This window comes from Patella vulgata, chromosome 5 (genome assembly GCF_932274485.2).
Source record: "Patella vulgata chromosome 5, xgPatVulg1.2, whole genome shotgun sequence".
Taxonomy (NCBI): Eukaryota; Metazoa; Mollusca; class Gastropoda; family Patellidae; genus Patella; species Patella vulgata.
The window spans coordinates 49,586,455-49,611,579 of NC_065883.2; the positions used below are offsets into that span (position 1 = coordinate 49,586,455).

The 25,125-nt window shown below is 35.9% G+C and overlaps 2 protein-coding genes across 6 annotated transcripts in view; one reads left to right on the forward strand and one right to left on the reverse strand.

Annotated features, from left to right (window-relative positions):
* The window catches only part of LOC126821193 (tetraspanin-13), a 66,991-nt gene extending 46,810 nt beyond the window's left edge, over window positions 1–20,181 (reverse strand). The window contains exons 1-2 of one of the 2 annotated variants that reach the window (XM_056100788.1): window positions 20,039–20,181; window positions 2,031–4,467 (exon numbers count right to left, since the gene is read on the reverse strand). In XM_056100788.1, coding sequence (XP_055956763.1) covers window positions 2,926–4,467; window positions 20,039–20,101 — 1,605 coding nt within the window. In that variant the 5' untranslated portion in view covers window positions 20,102–20,181 and the 3' untranslated portion in view covers window positions 2,031–2,925. Of the gene's footprint in view, window positions 1–2,030; window positions 4,468–20,038 lie in introns of those variants that run through there. The other variant, XM_050549602.2, reaches the window with a different exon arrangement.
* A 230-nt stretch (window positions 20,182–20,411) lies between these two features.
* Window positions 20,412–25,125, forward strand: part of LOC126821186 (probable mitochondrial glutathione transporter SLC25A40) — an 80,347-nt gene continuing 75,633 nt past the window's right edge. For all 4 annotated transcript variants that reach the window (XM_050549592.1, XM_050549593.1, XM_050549594.2 and 1 more), the window contains exon 1: window positions 20,412–20,612. In XM_050549592.1, coding sequence (XP_050405549.1) covers window positions 20,513–20,612 — 100 coding nt within the window. In that variant the 5' untranslated portion in view covers window positions 20,412–20,512. The remainder of the gene's footprint in view (window positions 20,613–25,125) is intronic.

Sequence of the window (25,125 nt, forward strand, 5' to 3'; positions counted from 1 at the left end):
GTCCCATGAATGTTTTTGTATTTTAGAGACTTTATGTAGGTATACCCAAGGCTTTTGGGGAAAATTACCATTGAAAAAGCTCGAAAATTCATTTTCGCGTACTTTTGAGCCACTACACTTAGCTAAGCCAAAGGTATCCGATTTTTACGAAATTCGAATTCAATCATCCTTAGGGTGTAACGGTGATATATTCAAACAGTTTTTGAAATTGGATAAAAATTATAACCTCTATAGGGTACACAAGCTAAAAACAAGATTTTTCATACAATCAGGGGCTATAATTCAGGAAGTTACGGTCCGATCTTTGGGTTATAAACTTACATTTCAAGTTTCATCAAAATCTGAAGACAATTGTGATCTCTAGGGAGTCCACAACTTTGATATATCATATTTTTATGCTATTTGAGTACGCGGGGCGGCAATTGTGTCTGTCAGTTTAGGTCCGATTTTCACGAAACTCGAACTCAACCATCCTTTGGGTGTAAAGGTGATATATTCAAATGTTATTTTAAATCGAATAGTAATTGTGACCTCTAGAGGGACCTCAAGCTAAAAACACGATTTTTCGTACAATCAGGGGCCATAATTCAGGAAGTTACGTTACAGTCCGATACGCGCGAATATTGAAAGGAACCGAGAACTTTGGGTTATAAACTTACATTTCAAGTTTCATCAAAATCAGAAGAAAATTGTGACCTCTATAGGGTTCTCAAGTTAAAAACATGATTTTACGTACAATCAGGCGCCATAATCCATGAAGTTTCGGTCCGATACATGCCAATATCGAAAGCAACCAATATCTTTTGGAGATAAACCTATATTTCAAGTTTCGTCAAAATCGGATAAGAATTGTGACCTGTAGAGTGTCAACAAACAATTGTGGACGTCCGGGCGATTTGTTTTCCAAAAGTAGTTATCCAAAAGGCATATAGTTTGAACTAATGATTGAAATCATAAATCATAACGGCCAAAAAATTTAGTCAAAACGGCCAAAGAAATTGGTTGAAATGGAAAAAAATTTGGTCGTAACGGCCCCCCAAAACACAAAGCATTTTTTACATGTGGGAAATGATATTTATTAACAAAAATATTGCGTAATAGATAATATAAATACATACATTACATAAACATTAATTTAATACATAAAAAAAAAAACATTTATTGCATAAAAGATAATATAAATACATACATTACATAAACATTTACTTAATACATTAAAAAAAAAAACACAACCCATTACATATAGATATTACATTATATATCTCTTTTACACTACTGGACCATGAACTCTGGTACATATCAAGCACGATCTCAGGATATTTTGGAAACACAACCAAATACAGCTCAAAATCAATACGTGCTTTCACTTATTCTCAATAAATGAGTGCATTTGACATATGTGAATATTGAAAAATAAATGTTATATATAAGAATATTTTTTTCTTTAAATGGACACATCTGGTGAATACAATAATAATAATATTAGCGAGTAATCCCTTTCAGTGACTTCGGGAAAACCATATGTTTGTGACCCCTTTAGCCCCGGAAAATACCCTTTGTAATGTACGTAACAGTCAAATAAAGAGTTGCTACATGGGAATAAAAACATTCTTCATATATTTCTTAGATGACGTCTGTGTGGAGATGGATTGGACACGAGAAATACAAAACAAAACGGGCATATCTCAGAAAGGTTTTTATTGCTGAGGTGTTTATTTAATGTGTTAGATATCACACTAATTGCTCAAGAAACAATACAATATGACTATAGTTAGTGATTTAATAAATACAATGTTAAACACATCTTACTCATTTTACAGACAACATAAATGTGTAAATATTCAATAACAAATTTAGTTTTTGATTTAAGTCAACCGATTTTGAATTAAACTCAATGACAAATTACCCACTGATAAGGTAACGTACATTACATAACATATAAGAACATCAAGTAGATGAAATGCAGGTAAATAATGTAATACTTATTCATTAATTGGAATTAAACTTTCAAATTTAAAATGTGTCAACAATTTAACAAGTAACGTACATTACGAAAAAAAAACTGATCGTCCAAAAGTAGGCAGATTATGACTTTCAATTTTGAACTTAATCAATTCTGTAAGGTTACTAAATCAGTCACTGTAGATGAAATAACATAATACATGTATTTATGTCTTTAGTGAAATTAAACTTTCAAATTTAAAACGTGTAAACAATAATATAATTGGTAACGTACAAAATGGCTGATGGCCCAAAAGAACGCAGATTATGACCTTCAATTTTGACCTTCAAATTTAAGCCAAATTCCTTTCGGTTACTAAGTTTAAAATTTTATCTTTCTCATCATCAGATATCTTAAACATTCTCATTGACTTGGCAGTGGCTACTGGTTTTTCCACTTTACATATGATATCTTGCGGTTTTACCCATATGATGTCTTCCCGTATAGGCCACTGGTAACACTGTTTCTTTTTTTGCATAAATTTAACCTCTATTTCTTCATCATCCTGATCCACCTGTACAACCTGTCCAATAAACCATTCACCACACTATACAGCAGCTACAAAATCACCATCTTGAACCTTTACTATCTGTGTTACATTACAATCGTTGATTTCTTTTTCTGGAATTGACTCATCAATTACACTTATCTCTTTACTCGATTTTTTTGCGGTCATGTCCTGTTTTATCCACGACAGATTTTCGCATAAGTTATCGTTTAAACATATTTCACAATAACAACTGGTTTCCTTGAATGCAACTGTGGAACTCCCCATCCTGACAACAACGTGTAATTTAAATGTTCCTCTAACAGCTGATATGGTTCTTGCCTTAAGTCGTTCAGACATCTCTTTACAGGTATCAGAAGAAACAAATAGAAATTTCACACCTTTTATATTGGAATTAATTGACCATTGAAAAAAGTCATTTGCACAGCTCACCTATAGTGTTTCTGTAGTAAGCTACAACTGGGTGTAGCGCCACGCTAGTCTGATTCCAATAGGCGGACTGGATCTCTTCAACTGATTTGCAATTATAATTCTCAGCAAAGTCCATCTGTATTATAAACTGATGCTGTGGAAGATTTTCTTTCAGTTTTTTTATTTCGTTGTATTGTTTTCCAACGCGGTATGAATGTTCTTTAAAGTCAGTGGTCTGGGCTATCACTGAGTCAATAAATGTATTTTTCTCAATTTCACTCTCTACTATTCTCATCACACTCTTTTCTTTACCTTTCTCTGTTACAGTTATCCTCTTCCATTGACCAAGCTTTATTTTCTCAGGTAATATATCAAAATTAACAGGGTTTGACTCGTTTTCCTTGAGGTAAGTTTCAGGATTAGAAGAAACCATCACACCCTCTCTTCTGATTGACTTTAAAATTAGTGCCATATTCTGGTGTTTAGTGCATAAACAGCAACTTCTACTTATAAAACTTGTTAACAGAATATATCTTGGTCTCATTCTACAGAATGTGGATAGCGATAATACAATATTAGGATTCTCTGATGAAAATTTCTTATGTAGATTATCTAAATAATCGGTTAAAACCCGAGTTTGCTTTCTCACACCAGTTTCATCCTTCTTCGAATCGGCTTTTCCAGGTTGACACCGACTGACATCATCTCTTTCTAAGAAAGAGGTCACACCGCTGAAAAACCTCTTCTGAACGCTACTTCGTTTGATTTTAGACTGTAACTGGATTGACTTTCCACCAGACCCTAGTTGATTTCTGCTTATTCCGGTCTGCTTACTTAACCAGTTTAACCCACGGTACTGTTTGATGATCTTTCCAGACGCTATACTTTTTAACATTTTTACTTGTTCTTTTTTATTACCAATCTCTTTTCGTGCAGATCTGATTTCAGAAATTAGAGCGTTCCCAAATATTAGTTGTTGCCGTATTTTATCCCCCTGTCTTTGCGAAAGACCAGCATTCCGTATGTCATTTTTGGCTTGACTTCTAGGTGTTTGTGGTGATGAATGTGAATTTGTTTTATTTGTAACCGATCTTTGATTCCTTCTTTGAAGTGTTCTTAATTTTCTTCTCAATTCTTCATTCTTTTTTTTAAATCTTTCATTTCTGTTTGCCTTTGACAGCGCCCTGCTGATTCTTTTCCTCGTTCCTGGGCTTCTATTATTTACAAAATCCATTCTGACGATCATTGGTTGAGGTTCATTTGACGAGGAGGCTGCAAAACTCTCATAGCCACTTGATTCCGCATTTGGTGATCCTATTGGACTTAAAGCTGCCAAAATTTCACCTTTCTTCTTCTCTCTGTGCTTTCGAACCCTCTCTCTATTTTTCTGGTTTCTCTTTTCTTTGTCAACCTTTTTTAACTCTGTGGTTGGAACATAGTATGCCATTCTCCTTTTTCTTTCTTTCTCTAGATAAGTCTCTCCTTCTTTTGTCTTTTTTCTTTCTCTATACGCCTTTTGAATTTCAGCTCTACTCTTTGCCATGTTCTAAAATGATAGAAATATATTATCAGTGTTTATAGTAAAGTTTATCAACATTTTATTTACGGTAACGTATATTACCTGTCATATGTAATGTACGTTACCATAAATAAATTCTCAAAGATATTGAGAGGAATATTGTTAAGGTAATAAACTGTGTTGCTTGTTGTTTGGTTGTTATTACTGTTTCACATAGATATAATTAGAAATGCCAAGTATATAATACTTTTGATGTACATGGTTCTTGAAAATTGTCAGGCTGACCTTAAAAATATCTTTGTTTCGCCTAACGCGACCGACTAACTAAAACCACCCCCGACTTAAATTATTTTATTGCACTTTTCCGCGATCTTTTTATTTTATTTTGTGTGTCAACCTGAAATATATCACGAGAGTTATTTCCCTTTACTATGGCTATGGTTTGATTCATTATTGAAACTGGTTGATCAAGACGAAAGCATCATAGGTGTCGCTTCTCAACAAAATGGTTGCAGACGAAAGCACGTCCATTCCCACGAAATGATTCTGCCTCTATTTTTCTCGAAAACGGATATTTTCAATATCCGTTTTCGAGAAAAATGAAGGCACAACCCGCACGATCGTTATAAAACGTGTTGAGGGAGTTTCAAATGTCAGTTTGTGGCATTGATTTGTTTGCCAATAAAAGAAGACGAATGTTTGCACCCGGAAAATTATCAAGCTGTCAAATTAGCTCTTAAAAAAAAATCTGAAAAAAAAACCGACCTACCGACCCTTCTCCTCGATTGTGGGTCGGGTTTGGTGAAACAAAGATATTTTTAAGGTCAGCCTCAACCATAAATTTTTAGTCAAAATTTATATGATGCATTCATGTAACAAAAACAATTTATTCCACAGTAATAAATTTAGTCGTAAGTGATTTATGCTTCAAAAAGGGGTGAATCTTTTCTCATTCTAGTTGAAAAAAAACTTTCTGTTCGGACAATAGTTTGGAAATGGTCTCCCAAATAAGATGAGGAAATGAAATGTACGTTACCAAATGTAACGTACATTTCATGTTCTTGTCACGTGTCTTGCTGTTTCTGACGTTCACGGTAGTCAAATGTATTAATCACATTACTTAAATACATTAAAAATCTATTACTATTCATAACATATTCGTTTTCAAATGATCTTGACATCAAGATGTGATTGTGTATCAATGTTATAGTAATAGTACTTACCGGTTTTGTTCTAAAAGGGAAATTATAAGGTTAATCTTTAATCAAGGACGTCTAGGCACATAAAAATGGCGGTTTCTACGACTAAAAAAGTGTTGATATATACATTTAGCCGTATTTTCGTAAAGTTAGGTAACGTACATTACATACCGTACATTTTTTTACATGCATATATTATGTGTGATTTCTACGCAAACAATTTATATGGCTTCTAATCCCCTTTTAGAGAATAGTGACGCTATGGGTTCTTTACTACAAACATCACATTGTCTATACAATACACAAGAGCCATGAAAAGTATGGTAACGTACATTACACCCTTATCTATACGTATCGGGTTTGCTGATTTAGCGCGACCATAAGATAAAATCATTACACGATGTTTGTGCTGTTTTGTATTTGTTTGCAAATTTCACCTGTTTTATTTCTCCTAAATCACACACAAATTTCACACAATTGATAAATTTTAAAACAGAGCAACTTGGTATTCTGTCAAAAGATCACGAATTACAAAAACGTAAAATCAGCGACAAGGGTACGAGGGGCTATATCTTGGTCGTGAATTACGTCAGCATAAAGACTTTACTATCATTTTGAAGCTGCATCATACCAACATTATCACATAATAAAAATTATGTATAGATGTGCACACAGTCATATATCTTTGTCGTTATGTACACACAACTGTGACTGGCGACTGTAACGAACGTTACAAATTGGAAAGTTTTTTGGGGGGACATCTGAAAATTTTACCCTGATCTTTGAATTTATTGTATAAATTCATTAAGGCGAAGCACTTGCGAATTAAAAGACAACAAAAGATGAGATATCTAATTAATATTTAAACTCAAAATACCACGGTGACATAAATGCACCCAATTATTGAGAATGACTGTTTATTAATCACGGACAAGATTGCTAACTTTATTGTGAAAGATCTTAGCCCTTTTCGAATTGTCGAATCAAAGGAATTTCGAGAATTGTTATCTACTTTGGACCCACGATATCAAGTCCCGAGTCGTAAGCAGTTCTCTGAAATAATCATCCCTAAGATGTATGAAGAAATGAAACTACTTGTTCAGAAGGACTTGTCATCAGCTGAAACGGTAACTTGACATGAAATTCTTATTTTCTGTATCATGCTTCTTGTATTTGATATGTAAACTGAAGCGTATTAAAATCATGAATAATTGTAGACACTTTGAATGACAATTGTTAATTTGTAATAAAAAAATTTGTTATTTCAATATCTGCCTTATTTTAATATGTTTTTTTAATTTTAATCTGGTGTATTTGAATTTTTTGAAGTGTTTAGTTTAATTTCCATTATTAAAAAATCAAATCAAATCTATTGTGCAAGCTATAAAAAATTTTGATCAATTCAATTTTTTTCAATAACCAATATAACACAGTAAACTATAGGCCTAATAACAGTACACAATCACAGCATGTATTCAAAAGTATTCAATGACTGAGTGATCAATAATCAATAATCAGTAATGTAAAAAGATCAATTTTAAAAGTTCATTATCAATTAAATATTTATGTTTGTAATATATATTTTAAAGACTAGTAGTTTTAATTCAAACTTAAATCATTGGCTCATAATTTACAGGTAGCACTTACAACAGATTGCTGGTCCTCACGTGCAACGGAATCATATATGACGATTACTTCCGTCCACATTAATGTTGATTGGGAGCTTGTGAACTATGTGCTGCAAAGACGTGCACTCCCAGAAATTCACACAGGTAGATGAATATTTAATAAGTTGACATTTAAGTTAAAATTCTAAATATTCCATATTAATGTATTCTTCATTCAATGACTCCTGAGAGAGAAATGAATACATTTAAAATGTATATTCCAAATTCAAATCTCATTATTTATTTATTTTTATTTATTACTTCATAGAATAGTCTTTACTCATTTGACTGATATCTTTGCTTCAATGTCTAATAGTCTATTATCTGACCTAAAATAGGGAAACTTAAAATTGGTATGAATTTTAGCTAATTAGACAAATGTAATTGAAAATTTGTAATGAATGAAATAGACAACTCTCCATGTTTGCTTTATATTTACAAATTTTGAATAATTATATTAAGTCTTTTCAAACCTCACCGTTAGTTTCAATTTTCAAATGTGATGAATGATAATAATTTAATGAATAATGTTTAAAGATACATTATGGGAGATAAGATAAAGAGATGGCAGTTCTCGCTATAATAGTTAAAAACTAGATAGTGTAAAGGTAATTTGCTGAAAATTTCAGTCAAATTGATCCACTATGAGCCGAGAAAGAAGCCAGTGAAATTTTTGCATAGTCTCGGTTATCATTACTAAAGTCATTAATATAAACAGCATAGTCTCGATTATCCACTTTTTCTGATTTAATATTTAATTATCTTTGGCCGTTAGCGGCATATAGGAATCTAATCCAGCCTACATCGAAGGCTAGCCTTGACATCGAGAGTTTATTATGGTCTGGATAAAGACTTGTAATAAGCAGATTTTGCTCTTGCATAATGCATGTTTAAGTTAACAAAACATTTCTTAATACAACAGTTTGTTTCTTAGCTGTAATTTGCTTTATTAAGTTTATTATTTGAAAATTTACAGGTGAACATGTGGCAGAGGTTCTAAACAAAGCGGTTACTGAATGGAACTTGCCAGCAATTGATGGAGCCCCTCCCATGGTTACTGACAATGCAAGTAACATGTTGAAAGCAGGAAAACTTTTCGAAACCAAGCTGCATGTCACCTGCTTTGCTCACACACTTAACCTTGCCTGTCAAAAATGTCTAAAAGTAAAGCGTGTGAGTCATCTACTTTCTAGGATTAGGCAACTGGTCTCGTACTTTCATCGAAGCAACATGGCATCAGCAGTATTGAAAACTAAAGCCCATCTTCTTTCTGTACCAGAGCACAAACTCATCATCGACGTGTGTACCCGTTGGAACAGCTCTTACGACATGTTACAGAGATTCCTCGAAATGCAAGTGGCTGTTTTTGCTACACTTCGGTCCAAAGAGTTAAAAGTTAAGGACTATAAGTCTTTTTCAGATGAAGACCTTACACTAGCTGAAGAGGTTAACCAGCTTCTCAAGCCCCTGAAGGATGTGACAGTTGCTCTGTGTTCAGAAAAGATTCCCACGGTTTCTCTCATCATGCCTTTACAACATCAGCTGATGAACAGAGTTTTTGTGCTATCTGATGACGACTCTCCAATGATCCAGGAGATGAAAAAATCTCTGATTGAAGACCTGAAAAACAGATATCTTGAACAAAAACCAATGCTGTACATATGCTCTGCCTTAGATCCAAGGTTGAAGATGTTACCCTTCCTCTCAGAAGAAATCCGCTAAAGCTGCTATGATCCACACCAATAGTCCTGCAAGGAAACTCAAGAACAAGAAAGAAATTGATCCAGCACTTCCTACTCTGCCAGATGATCCCACAGAAGATGATGGACATGATGGAAAAGATGCAGATGCAGTAGTATGCCCAATTTTCCCATCACCTTTGAAGAAGATCAAGCAGGAGCCAGAAAGTTGCGGAAGTACCAGCAATTTCCTTGGTGACATCTTTGTGGAGGTATATATCTGTGGACAAGATCCACCTCAAAAGCAAAGCCCACATGTTCTTGCTCAAAACGAATGTAAACTTTACAACGAGCTACCCCCGATTGCTCTCACAGAGTGCCCGCTGGCATGGTGGAAACAAAATGAATACAGGCTTCCAGTTTTAGGAAGACTTGCTAAACAAGCCTTGTGCATTCCTGCTACTAGTGTACCCTCAGAGCGTGTGTTTTCTACAGCTGGAGACATTTTAACAGCTCAAAGAGCTACACTGAAATCCAAACATGTTGATGTTCTCCTGTTCTTGAAAAAAACCTCAAAATGACTTGTGCGGCTATTGTCTCTATAGTGAAAGTGGTTACATTGTCACTAACTGACACTAAGTAGATTTTTACTCAACTATTTTGACAGACAATCATTAGAATAATGTCTCACTTGCTTTTTAAGTTGTTCACCAGTTAAGGAGTTTTTACCAGTTAAGAAGTTTTAAATTGTTAACAATGTTATTCAAGTTTGAAGTGTTGAGATTTCCAGGTGCCTTATTCTAGTCACTCCTCAGTCCTCAGTTAAGACTTTGTTGTGACTTGTGAAGTTGTGAGTGACAAGACAATCATTTCAAAACTATTTTGAATTGATCATTGAATGACATTTAATCATTTATAGATATTATTCTGCAATGTACTCATTGTACTATCAGTCTGTCAGACTGTCACTCCCAGTGTCACATTGGACATTTTTTCAAAGATTACTTATTGTTGAAAGAAAGAAATAAACACATGGGTTTTGTGGATATCTTGTTCTTGTAGTTGACTAGTTGTACAATAGAGGAATTGCATGTTCAAAGACCTTCACATGAGTTTCAGTGTTGCTATGAGATACATTTAAGGCTGTACTTTTGCAATAAATCTGGAGTTAACACTTTCACAATATATTGCAATATGTATTGCAATACGACAAATCGTATCTCAATATATCACAATAAGATTTTTTTTGCAATACCCACCGTAATTTTCTTTGGCCGCCATTGGCTAATTCAGTTTTTCATTCCTGGATTAATTATTTATTGCTCGATTTGTATAAAACAAAGTTCATATGCTCTGTGGTCCAAAATGTCATTTTTTTTGTTGCCGGTGAAGTTGCCTTTCGGCAACGGAAGTGACGTAAATTTAGCAAAAACTACAATTTTCAGAGTTCGGTACAACTTTTTGAAAGCAAATATTATTTTTTTCAAATCTGGTATGACTGAAAGGGTGTGCCCTGTAAAGGCGCAGAAAACATCGGACTCACTTTTTTTAATTTCGATTTCGGGTCATTTCGACTTAAAGGTGAACAAGCCAACAGTGAGGCTGATGTCCCCCGCCGAAATAGGAAAATAATTAGAGGACACATATAAATTTATCACAAATTATCTTTTACAAAGTATTGAACAATCGTAGGAGAGTTATTGTTTTCCAAAGTCTCGACCAATCAAATTGCGTATCGCTCTGCTTACCCTGAGCAGAAAATGCTCATTATCAAACTTAGTCAAGGTATTACTGTAATGAAACTATACACCAAGTTTCATCAATCTCACTTAATTAGAACTAAAGTTATCGTGTCCCAAAGCATCAACCAATCAAATTGCTTATCTCTGCTTACCCTAAGCGGAAAATGCTCATCTTCGAACTCCATCAAGGCATTGACCTAATCAACACATACACCAAGTTTGAACATTCTAGCTCAATTAGGAAGAGAGTTATCGTGCCCCAAAGTATCAACCAATCAAATTGCTTATCTCTGCTTACCCTAAGCGGAAAATGCTCATCTTCGAACTCCATCAAGGCATTGACCTAATAAACACATACACCAAGTTTGAACATTCTAGCTCAATTAAAAGTTATCGTGTCCCAAAGCATCAACCAATCAAATTGCTTATCTCTGCTTACCCTAAGCGGAAAATGCTCATCTTCGAACTCCATCAAGGCATTGACCTAATCAACACATACACCAAGTTTGAACATTCTAGCCCAATTAGGAAGAGAGTTATCGTGTCCCAAAGCATCAACCAATCAAATTGCTTATCTCTGCTTACCCTAAGCGGAAAATGCTCATCTTCGAACTCCATCAAGGCATTGACCTAATAAACACATACACCAAGTTTGAACATTCTAGCTCAATTAGGAAGAGAGTTATTGTGTCCCAAAAAGTGTGACGGACAGACAGACGGACAGACGAACCCATTTTAATAGTCCCCTGCTTTCTTCGAAAGGCGGGGGACAAAAAAGGTGAAAAAATGAGCTATTTACAACCCATTCAGGCTTTTCATATTTTAAAATATTTCTTCGCAACTTTTATAAACTTGTAGCAAAAATCCATATGAAGAGAATGTATGTGAAAATTAGTTTGTAATATGAGCAGTTGCTGAGAAATGGGCAATTTTGCATGAGTCACTATTTACGCTAGTTTGCCTGTAAAAGAGTCAATTATTATTGGATTATCATAAAAGTGACAACATTGGATTCCTAATGTCAATTTTAACTAGGTCAGACTAATTTAACATTTTCAATATCACCGGAAATGACGTAATTTGGGCAAAAGCTGTATTTAAAGCCTTCGAAACATATAATTGATTCAAATGAGTCGTATTTGTTATTTGTTTAAAATTTTGATATTTGATTCAAATCAACTAATAGAATGAACCCATAGGATCATATAGATATTACAAAATGGTTTCTACCTTGTTCAGTTGCGGAGAAATAGACGATTTTAAACAGGTAACTTTTCAAGGTTTTTGGTCCATAAAAGTGTCAATTATTATTCGATTTTCATAAAATTTTCACCATGTGATATGTAATGCCATTTACGATTTTATTCAAGTAATTTAAGATTTTTATTATCACCGGAAGTAACGTCATTTTGGCAAAAACTGTATTTTAAGCCTTTAAAACAGATATTTTTTCAAATGAGTCTGATTTGTAATGTCTCTAAAATTATGATATTTCATTCCAATCAACAAATAGATTGAACCCATATCACATACAGATACCAAAAAATGGTTTCTAACTTGTACGGTTGCAGAGAAATAGACGATTTTCTACAAGTCACTTTTCAAAGTTTTTTGTCTATGAAAGTGGCAATTATTATTTGATTTGCATAAAATTTTCACCATGTGATGCCTTATGCCATTTCTGATTTCATAAATCTAATTTAACACTTTCATTATCATTGGAAGTAATGTAATTTTGTCAGGATTACTTACATTATTATTTGATTTAAGAGATGATTTTTGTGCCAAATTAAAAAAAAAATATCACCACCGGTTCAACAAATGATTTTATTAACGGAATATGTCAACTGCGAATATGATGATTAAGTATTCTTTTCACACTGTGCATAGGCCAAACTTTAAGTCTGTACCGATTCAAAAATTGAATTATCTCTTCACTTATATCCACATTTTTTAAATACTGAGTTTTATCGTAAATAAAATTAATAGAATCCCTTGTAACCTACTGGTAATATATGATGTATATTGTAGGGGTGTGGGGGTGTTCTATTCACCGTAGCCCGTTCGTAATTTAGCCATGACAACGGCACCTATTTTGTGTGAAAATCCAGATTGTTCGTGTCCCAATTGTAATTGTTCTTTAATAATGAGGTTAACTATTTTGGATAATGATTACTTACTGACAATTCATAATAAAAGTATTGTTTACAAGAATACGACATGGTAACAATTTGTTGTTAAAGGGGCTTCTATTTTAGTCAATTATCAATTCCTTTTGATGACACGTGTGAATTCACGTAATTAATTAGGAATCTTGACTGACAGTATGCATTGACTCAGACTCTTTGATTACTTACTGACAATTCAGAATAAAAGTATTGTTTACAAGAATACGACATGGTAACAATTTGTTGTTAAAGGGGCTTCTATTTTAGTCAATTATCAATTTCTTTTGATGACACGTGTGAATTCACGTAATTAATTAGGAATCTTGACTGACAGTATGCATTGACTCAGACTCTTTGATTACTTACTGACAATTCAGAATAAAAGTATTGTTTACAAGAATACGACATGGTAACAATTTGTTGTTAAAGGGGCTTCTATTTTAGTCAATTATCAATTCCTTTTGATGACACGTGTGAAATCACGTAATTAATTAGGAATCTTGACTGACAGTATGCATTGACTCAGACTCTTTGGTGCCGAAATGAAAAGGCCATCAAGGTATTATCCGAGTTATACGTGTTAATGTACATGTACATGTGTTCAGCAAGGTTGACGGTGACTTCTGGCTATGTGTGCTTAAAAACAGGACATGGAGGCATTTGATTTAGTCTGGCTAGACGGGCTGCTCTTCAAGTTAGGACGTATTGGTATAACGGGCATAATGTTTCGGTGGATCAAAAGCTTTCTGAGTGATAGAAGGATACAGGTGAATGTAGGCAGATTCCTGAGTGCCGTGCAAACATTAGAAAATGGCACGCCTCAGGGGTCGGTTATCAGTCCCACTCTCTTCAATATCATGATCAACGACATACAGAAATCTTCCTACCTCGACGCCAAAACTGAGTTAGCTAAATTTGCTGATGACAGTACCATATGGAGGAAAGGGAGGAACTTCTGTGAACTACAAAAGAACATGCAGAAGGCCTTAGACAAATTCATGGCATGGGCAAACGATTGGGGATTCTCGGAGAAGAAAACAGTCGGCATGCTTGTAAGCAGGGATAGAGGGATAAACAGAATGACTCTGTGTATGAACGGGTAAACCATCGAGTTTAAAGACCAAACCAAGTTCCTTGGTGTAATCTTTGACCGAAGGCTGACCTGGAAACCGCACATCGACGAGACTGTAGATAGATGCACCAAAATCCTAAACTTAATGAGGAAAATAACGGGCAGCACATGGGGTGCCAATAGAGTTACATTAATGATAGTGTATCGTGCTCTAATATGCTCTGTATTAGACTACGGCTCTTTGGCCCTCATGAACTGTGCGCCAAAACTCTTAAGTAAGCTTGACACCATCCAATACAAAGCTCTGTGTATTGCGACCGGCGTAGGGCTTTGGACTAGGAGAGAGGCATTACTACAGGAAGCCGGGGAGTTGCCCCTATCCCTAAGAAGAAAAGAACTAGCGACAAGGTATTGGGCCAAGATCTTGCAACTGGGCGAAAGATCCCCTACTTTTGCCAGTCTACAAAAGACAAAATATGTAAGAGATCCTAGAAAGAAAAGCTTCGGCCAGGGTATCAGGGAAACAATCAAGGAACTGCAACTGGGGGAGCTCGTGATAAATGAACACGACCCCCCCCCCCAGCGATCGCCCCTTGGACGCTCCCTATACCGCCGGTTAATCTAGATCTACTACAGAAAATTGACAAGAAAAACAACCCCACTGCTGCACGTGCTTTCTCTCTAGAACACCTGGAAGACAACTGGCCGTCTGATGACTGGGACCATGTGTACACGGATGGCTCACGCAATCCTGAAAGGGGCACCAGCTCGTTTGGAATATACCTGCCAAACGGGAAACAGGGAATAAGCAGGAAACTGCCCAATAACTGTTCGGTGTACACTGCAGAGCTTGTGGCCATTCGTGACGCTATATCATGGATTTCCCATCAAAAGACTAGTAAGTTCGTCATTCCAAGCGACTCTCTGATCAGTCTGATTTCAATCCAAAATGACAACTCGGACTCAAGACCAGAAGTCATTTTGGAAATCAGGCAGCTGTACCAGAGGGTTATAGAGAAGGGAAGCAAAGTAGAACTTGTGTGGATTCCATCACATGTCAACATAAGAGGAAACGAGGAGGCAGATCGACTCGTCAATGAAGGTCTCAAGGACACAGCACCACTCCGCGCCATTGACTACAGCACCACGGAAATCTACAGTATGGTCAAAAGACAGGTCAATTCAATCTGGGAATTAAATCTTGTTGAACTTGACACATACAGATTCCGGCTGGATGACAAGATCTACACAAAGACAACACTCAATCACCCTAGAAGAGATATTTGTAGACTTATATCGAAGCTAAGGGTGAAAGAGCGGCTGCAAGACTACAAACACCAAGTCATCATCTATGAGTGCGGAGAAGAATGTACCACCAACCATGTCCTGGTAGACTGCGAGGTATACGAGGAGGAGAGAAGGGAACTAGTGAGAACAATGGAGACCAACAACATACCATTCAACACTAAGAACCTACTCTTCCCGAGACCAGATCTGAAACTGCAAATCTTCGAACAAATCCACGCCCTAATGGACACAGTTGGACTAAGTAGAATAGTGAAGTAAGAGGGGGTCACAGTTAGACGGGCCCGGCATCTAAACACTAAACTACATAGGGGATTTATACCAAACTGGCAGGATAGTGGAGTAAGGGGGAGTCACGATCAGACGGACTCGGTATCTAAACACTATTCCACCAAAAACAGACACCAAACCTACAGAATGGGATATTGGAGTAAGGGGAGGTCATGATAAGGCGGGCCTGGCACCTAAACACAAACCCCACAAAGATGACATCTACCAAACTAGCAGGATAGTGGAGTAAGGGGGAGTTACGGTCCGACGAACTTGGCACCTAAACACTATTCCGCAAATAAAACTAATACCAAAGCCAGAGAGTGGGATAGTGGAGTAAGGGGAGGCCACGATACACAAACCCCACAAAGATGACATCTACCAAACTAGCAGGATAGTGGAGTAAGGGGGAGTTACGGTCCGACGAACTTGGCACCTAAACACTATTCTGCAAATAAAACTAATACCAAACCCAGAGAGTGGGATAGTGGAGTAAGGGGAGGCCACGATAAGACGGGCCTCCACCTAAACTCTAAAACGATGACATCTACCAATCCAGAAGCAGACGTAATCATCTACCAAACGATATGTTTTATATTAAATAAAGGGAAGAACTTCCCACTAAACCAAATCCATGGCCTAAGGCCAAATGGAAAGATTGCAAAATCATATTCTAAAAAACAGGAATCAGCTTTGGCTCTCCTATGTCTTGTCTGCGATATCACTTATGTGGAAGCAGACGTTAAACACCAAGAACGAACGAACGCATTTGATTCATTTGTGATTTAAACCCGAAGATATATTACTTGTTTAGGTGTGATTTATCAATTTAAAATGCATTGTGTGACTTATTTGTCAGAATGGAAATGGCTATTTCGATGGACAAAACTTTCGTCCACGTTAAGAACAGCATCTATGTACTATGTGTGTAAACTTTGAAATTTTCGTAATTTGAATGAGTTTGAAATAGTCCATCGATGCAAGTCTTAAAAATGTCGAACATATTGATGAAGTAATGTATCGGTACAGCCATAATTCTGTTTATTTTATTATTTAAAAGCCTGTTTGATATTTGTTATTTTTCAATATAAGCCAGTAAAATCTGAGTGTCTAACCGTGTTAAATTAACAATCTTTTTTTTGCATGCTGTATATAACAGCCGTGGAATCACACGATAAATAAACCCATTTCAAACCAGCTATGGATGTGCTGACTGTACATGCATAGAAAGTCCGACTTTTTAAAATGTCGCGGTGGGCGGCGGTTTAAAATAATCGCGGTGGGCGGCGGTTTAAAATAATCGCGGAGGTCGGCGGTTTACTTAAATTCGCGGAGGAAATTTAGAGCGGAATTTTGAGCGTGGCCAGAGTGAATTGATTAACTGACGTCCGCGATTTTTCATTTCTGCCCAGGTCGGACCTCGGAGAAAATTAGTACTTCCGCTAGAAGTGTACTGTAAGTCCAGGAATCGGACAACTGCGCATGTCAAACGGTAGATAATAAATCTTACCTCTCAACCCTCCGTGTTGCGAGATAAGAAATGATGCCATTAACTCCAATGTAGCACATGCGGGAGCGATTCGCACCTGGCATTTGTAAACAAAATTGACAATATTATTAATCAAAACAACGATTGATTTTTGTTATTTATAATATTTCTGCCACATCTAACTACAATTTAGCATATAATCCTACCTGAAACGGGTTCAAATCGTCGTTTTTAAAATCGAGGCGTTAAGCCGTTACTAAGACCGCCATCTTTTTAAACGATACGCTGTCATCATGAAGGCGGGGCTAAATATAAGGCTTTTATAACAGCCAATCAAAAGGGCAATCTAAACCATTTCAACTATGAATGGATTTCGATGGCGGTGAAAGTCAGACAAAAACAACGCTTCAATAATTAAAACGCGAATATTTGGAGTTAGGCGACAGTTGTGCCACTACATTGGCCTCTGTAAGTTTAATTAATCATATTAGCATAAACTCATCTTATTTTAAAGATGTAATATGCATTAATAAAGAAATTGAGTTTTCCACTTGGAACTAAAGGCATCCAATCGTAGCTAAAAACAAACACATCAGTATATCTCAACGATTTTAGCTACGTTCTCATAGCTAGTAAAACAGAAGTGATGGCTAAATAGTAAATAAAGTAAAGAACCGTCGGACGGTAAAATATACACTGCCTTTTGATTACATTATTGACGTCGATCTCGGATTTAAAAATTCCGTAACTTTGGACCTAATTAGAATATCTTGATGAAATAAAAATTTGGGTAGCATTTTATGTATATTTTCACAAAATATTTAAAAAAAAAAAAATTCTGTCATTTGAAACTTTGACCTGAAACCCCTAACATAATGATTTAAAATTATTAGCTTCCATTTTTGAATTTTTCGATGTCAAGTTTTTGAGGAGTTCAATTTTACAAGAGAGAACTTTTTTATTCGCTGGGATATTTAGTTGTACAATGTATTTTATTTAAACATGCATTATGCAAGAGCAAAATCTGCTTATTACAAGTCTTTCTTTAGGCCTGAAATGTTATCTAAATTATCAATTAGACATTAATTAACTTATCCAGACCATAATAAACTCTTGATGTCAAGGCTAGCCTTCGATGTTGGCTGGATTAGATTCCTATATGCCGCTAACGGCCAGTGATAATTAAATCAGAAAAAGTGGATAATCGAGACTATGCTGTTTATATTAATGATTTTAGTAATGATGACTGAGACTATGCAAAAATTTCACACGCTTCTTTCTCGGCTCATAGTGGATCAATTTGACTGAAATTTTCAGCAAACTACCTTTACACTATCTAGTTTTTAACTATTATAATGAGAACTGCCATCTCTTCATCTTATCTCCCATAATGTATCTTTAACCGGAGGCAATTTCAGGCCCGTAACTAGGGGGGGGGGCGCAGGGGGGGCTTTGCCCCCTCTGCAAAAAGTTTCGCCCCCCCCCCCCCCCCTGTGAAAAAATTTTCAACCATAAAAAAATAGATATGCATTGTCCGTCAATATTAAGGCACCCCCGAGAAAACTTCCTGCCCCCGTCGTTGCTCTGAGCTAGTTTAACTACGTAGTTACAGCCCTTGGCAATTTCAAACACACATGTAGGTTTATAATAACCAAAGTCAAGTAGTTTGTTCATAATCGAAGAAATCCGTTTAAAATTTAGACAGTGGATATTTAACCGTAAACGGCACTTTACTTTATTTACCGTACGCTTCCGTTTAACATGCGCAGTTCTCTGATACCTGGACTTAGCAGTTTCGCTTTGGCGCCTGACATTAACCCATAACCCAAAACCTAACCCTAACCCAACAGTTCTAATCGTTCTTTGTCTAACATTGCTTCTTTTTCCGTTTCTTTTAAAGGAACGAAATAGCCATTCTTGAATTTCTATGGTAGAAACTGGAGAATTATTTTTAAAAGAAAATAAGATAATAAATGTAAATTGTAGAAAAGCATTTAGAATATTATTCTATTTTGGTCGAGGGCGCATTTCTGTGGATTTTGGTTTTAATTTAAGTACTAAGACTGTCAGTGGTTTATGTTTTACCTGTAAAATCGTGCTTCTGCGCCGAAACGATGTACGGTAAAATAGCGGAAGTAGATACTTTGCCGTATACGGTTAAATATCCACTTCGTAAAATTTACGATGGTTCAGACTTAGCTACGAGAACGTAGCCAAAAACATTGAGATATACTGATGTGTTTGTTTTTAGCTACGATTGGATGCCTTTAGTTCCAAGTGGCAAACTCAATTTCTTTATTAATGCATGTAACATCTTTAAAATAGATAAGTTTATGATATTTGCTGATTACACTATTTAGCTGGAATACACTATATTGCCAATAACGTTTTTTAGGACTTCGAATTCTGTCTTTTGGTTTGGATTGTTCGTACTTGGTTTTATTTTATTTTATTATGATTAATTAAACTTACAGAGGCCAATGTAGTAGCACAACTGTCGTCTAACTCCAAATATTCGCGTTTAAATTAATGAAGCGTTGTTTTTGTCTGACATTTCACCGCCATCGAAATCCATTCATAGTTACTGTGTTTTCAATTGTCCTTTTGATTGGCTGTTATAAAAGCCTTATATTTAGCCCCGCCTTCATGATGACAGCGTATCGTTTAAAAAGATGGCGGTCTTAGTAACGGCTTAACGCCTCGATTTTAAAAACGACGATTTGTACCCGTTTCAGGTAGGATTATATGCTTAATTGTAGTAGGGTGTTGTAGAAATATTATATAACAATAATCAATCGTTGTTTTGATTAAAACTATTGTCAATTTTGCTTAAAAATGCTGGGTGTGAATCGCTCCCGCAGGTGCAACGTTATAGGTAATGGCCTCATGTCTTATCTCGAAACACGGAGGGTTGACAGATTATGGTTTGTTATCTAGTTCAGACTGAGACAGTCCTAATGACATAATATTGTTGCGACAAAACAACGTAATTAGAAATCATACTTACAAAATACAAAATATTGAGTAAAGTTAATGTGTTTTTTGAACAACTAAACCCACTACAAGCCATATCGAAACACCTGTCTTTGTTTAATTAGGTCGTAGAAAAATTATCAGTCCAACAAATTTTACTTCACGATGTCTGCTCCGTCCATTTACTCAGAGTTAAGGTGTTTAGTTTCGTATTCCAGCAAAACATTTGATTCTTATGCTTCTTTATATTTGTGAGATGGATTATCGTACATTTATCAGTTACCTTTTAATATGTTTCAGTTTTACTAGAACAATATTCATCTTGCTCTGTAACAATTACTTTCTTTGGAGAATTTCATAAACTTTTTTATTATTCAACCATTTATCTTTTCGTAGTAAAGGGAAGTAACTATTTCTTCACTGGAAACTTGTTAAATAACCTTAATAAGTTAATATTTGGACGAAACATGTTAGACAAAAACTATAGTAGCTTATTGCAAATTAAAAGATGACAACAGAAGATAATATACAAAAGCATGGAGTTCTAATTACTCCTTGCCAACAAATGATTGCTTCGTGCTCGGGAGCTTTTCTTACATCAATTTTTGGTGAGTCAAAAACGCAACTGATTGGAAAGAAAACCCAAACTTAAAACACATGTAATTATGTATGAGTATGTCGTCATGCTGTTTACACTCAATGACAGAAAAAAGGACAAATTTTGTTCAACTTATAAAGCTATGAGTATCTTAATCTAATTAATTAGCATATACCCATTTTATTTTCCAACCAACTAACTCAACTTTTTTTGTGTGCAAAGGTCACATGTGACCCTTCCTACAGATACGGTAACAGACACAGTACCTGTAGTGATTTTGTAACTTGACAAGGCCCTGATTCACGAAATTTTAACTAAAGATAAAATCCAAATTTTAGTAGATATTTCAATTTTGATTGGCTTAGCACTAAAATCAATCTAATATTATCCAATCAAATTACTAAAATTTGGATTTTATCTTAGTTAAAATTTCGTGAAACAGACCCCAGGTTTCTAACGTTGAGAGTAGGTTTGGCTCTGCCAAACTCAACCCCATTGATGGGTTGCCTAAACTGGGCTACCCATATGGATCGCCCAAACTCTTTGTATAATCTAGGAGTGCACGTACTGTTGGTCTATATACTATAGAGGGTGGATTAGCTGAAGTGGGGTGTGTTTTATTGCAGATTAGAAATGGTCGCCTGTCTAGCAGACCAGTTGATTTGTGTATAACGGTCGCTTATTTAGCAGACCGGGTGATTTTATATACCGGTATTTTATAGTCTTCTGATGGGTAGATCTCAATAGTCCTTTCTAACCTTCTTTCATTTTGTAAATCACTTCATTGGCGCTGCAAACTAAAAATTTTAAAAGCGGGTGAAGGATAGGTTAATTTATGTTTTTTAGGGATTATATTTTTGGGCTTATAAGTATTTGTCACGTGAGCCGGTAATGTGGATATTTGAGGTTGTTAGGACCTGGTTGTACCTTTTTTAAACGCCCACATTGAAATGTGGACGTATATTGCCGTCGCCCCCGTCCATCCGTCCGTCCGTCGGTCCGTCCGTCCGTCCGTCCATCGTCCACCATATCTTGTGAATGCCAAAAGTTATCATCCAATTGTTTTAAAATTGATATATGTTGTTTACATTAGTGAGATGAAGAAGCCTATTTAATTTCAATAATTTCCGTTTATTACGTCTAGAGTTATGGCCCTTGTTTCACTTTGTTGAACCTTGTGAACGCTCTAATGCCAAAAGTTAACATACAATCTTTGTGAAATTAATATGCAATATTTAAGTTAGTGAAACAAAGAAGCCTATTGAATTTCAACAATTTCTGTTTATTACATCTAGAGTTATGGCCCTTGTTTCACTTTATTGAACCTTATGAACGCTCTAACTCCAAAATTTATCATCCGATCTTTCTGAAATTTACATGCAGTATTTAAATTAGTGAAATGAAGAAGCCTATTGAATTTCAGCAATTTCCGTTTATTATGTCTAGAGTTATGGCCCTTGTTTCACTTTATTGAACCTTGTGAACGCTCTAACGCCAAAAGTTATCATCCAATCTTTCTGAAATTTATATGCATTATTTAGATTACTGAAATGAAGAAGCCTATTGAATTTTAGCAATTCCCGTTTATTACGTCTAGAGTTATGGCCCTTGTTTCACTTTATTGATCCTTGTGAACGCTCTAACGTCAAAAAATATCATCCAATCTTTCTGAAATTTATATGCATTATTTAGATTACTGAAACGAAGAAGCCTATTGAATTTCGGCAATTTCCGTTTATTACGTCTAGAGTTATGGTCCTTGTTTCACTTTATTGATCCTTGTGAACGCTGTCACATCAAAAGTTATCATCCGATCTTTCTGAAATTTATATGCATTATTTAGATTGCTGAAACGAAGAAGCCTATTGAATTTCAGCAATTCCCGTTCATTACGTCTAGAGTTATGGCCCTTGTTTCACTTTATTGATCCTTGTGAACGCTCTAACATCAAAAGATATCATCTGATCTTTCTGAAATTTATATGCATTATTTAGGTTACTAAAACGAAGAAGCCTATTGAATTTCAGCAATTTCCGTTTATTACGTCTAGAGTTATGGCCCTTGTTTCACTTTATTGAACCTTGTGAACGCTCAAACGCCAAAAGTTATCATTCGATCTTTGTGAAATTTATATGCATTATTTAGAGTAGTGAAACGGAGAAGCCTATTGAATTTCAGCAATTTCCGTTTATTACGTCTAGAGTTATGGACCTTGTTTCACTTTATTGATCCTTGTGAACGCAAAAAGTTATAACCCGATCTTTGTGAAATTTATATGCATGATTTAAATTAGTGCAACAAAAAAAGCCTATTGAATTTCAGCAATTTACAATAATTACTTCTAGAGTTATTCACTTTGGTAAACCTTGTTAATGATTGATAGTTATCATCCGATATGTATGAAATTTATATGCATCATTTATATTTGTGAAATAGGTCTATTGAATTTCAGCAATTTCCATCAATAATTTCTAGAGTTATGGCGATTGTGAACATTTGAATGACAAAAGTGATCATGTGATCTGTATGAAATTTATATGCATTATTTAAATTAGTAAAACGAAAAAGCCTGTCAAATGTCAACATTTTCTGTAGATTACTTCCAGAGTTGAGACCCTTGTTTCAGTTTGTAGAACCTTGTGAACCCTCAAACGACAAAATTTATAATCTGATCTGTATGGAACTGTCTTGTAAAGGCCCCCAATTACCTACAAAGGAATAAATATGCGACAACCCTTGACGACCACTCGGACGATTTAGCTGCTGTGGGCGTATGTTTTGTTGCCTGGCAACCTATCGTTATTACTTGACGTAAGCCACTCTTCAACTAAATACGTCAGGGTAGCTGGGAATAAATATAAGGATGGCTCTAATTGTATTATTGGGAATTTTGTATATTAAAGATGGGTTCCCAGAAAAGTATACTCAGCCAAATTAAAAACTTGACACTGATGAATTTCAACAAATTTTTTTTTCTGGTAAGTGTTTCTAACGATAGTAAGTAGTAAGAAGCCTTTAATTTCATAAAATTGTAAAGTCACGTGGATCACGTTACTTTTGAGCATACAAAGATGAAAAACCTGAAAAACATGTGAAAACACAAACTCGTGAGGTCAATCGATGCAAGTTTGCTTAAACTGAACATGCACACGTAACTTGAACTGGAAAAACAAATTAAAATTGTTATTTTCATCTTTGTTAGAAAATGCCGCGCCTTTCAAATGTAGAACGTCTACGTGCTATAGGTAGGCTCTACGCTGGTCAGTCTGTGGTCACTGTTGCAAGAGCCTTTAATTGTTCACGCCAGACAATAATTAATCTTAGAATGAGAGTGCTTCAAACTGGAACTATTGCCGACTGCCCAAGGGCGGGAGCGCCACGTGTGATGTAACTCCAGGAAGATCAAGCAATACGATAACGTCATCTTAGAAACAGATTTGTCACTGCAACCTCCACAAGTAGAGAGATGTTTGGTGGAAAGGTAACTGCACAAACTGTTCGAAATCGCTTGCAGGCTGCTGGTCTTCGAGCTCAGAGGCCCTATAATGGACCAATATTGTTACTCTTCATCGCCGTAACCGACTTGTGTGGGCCACAAGACACATAAGATTTACTCAAAGACAGTGGAATTCGGTTGTCTTTAGTGACGAATCTCGATTGACTTTGAGATTTGCCGATGGCAGGGTCCGAGTGTACCGCAGACGAAGTGAACGTTACGCTCAAGTATGCGTCAGAGAAGTTGACCAATTTGGTGGCGGCAGCGTCATGGTTTGGGGTTCTTTTTGTGCACATGGACGTTCTCCTCTTGTTGTTGTCCAAGGGAACTTAAATGCTGTCCAGTACAGGGATCAGATTTTGCAACCTGTTCTTCTTCCGTTTATGCAGAGACATGGGCCTGGACTGACGTTTCAACAAGACAATGCTCGACCCCATACAGCAATTGCTACCCAGAATTTTTTTAAGAAATGCCGGTGTCCATGTCCTGGATTGGCCGTCGCTTAGCCCCGACCTTAATCCTATTGAACACATCTGGGACGAACTGGGTCGACGTGTTCGTCAGCAAGTGAATCCACCACTGACGTTGCAGGACCTTCAACATGCTCTTGCTGAGCAGTGGCGACATCTTCCTCGGGTAGTGTTTACTAATGTTCTGAGATCCATGAGAAGACGTTGTGTGGCAGTACGAGACGCTAGAGGAGGCCACAACTGTTACTAAACACTTTATTCCGATTGTTCTCCAAGTCTGTGAATTTCATTTTGGGGGGTACTGTGACATCACGAACGTTATCAATGTCAAGGACTTTCGGCGAGACGTATTCTTGCTTTCTGTTGATGTCAAGGTCGTCTGTGCACAACATAACACTAAAATAGTTGCCTTAAACCAAATATTAAAAATCTAGTCCCAAAAATCCGGAGTGTCAAGTTTTTAATTTGGCTGAGTATATTTATCGGGTGGTTATTTCTAATAAAAGAAAGGTTATTTTGGTATTTATGGAAAGTAGAGATATCTAATCTTACTAGAA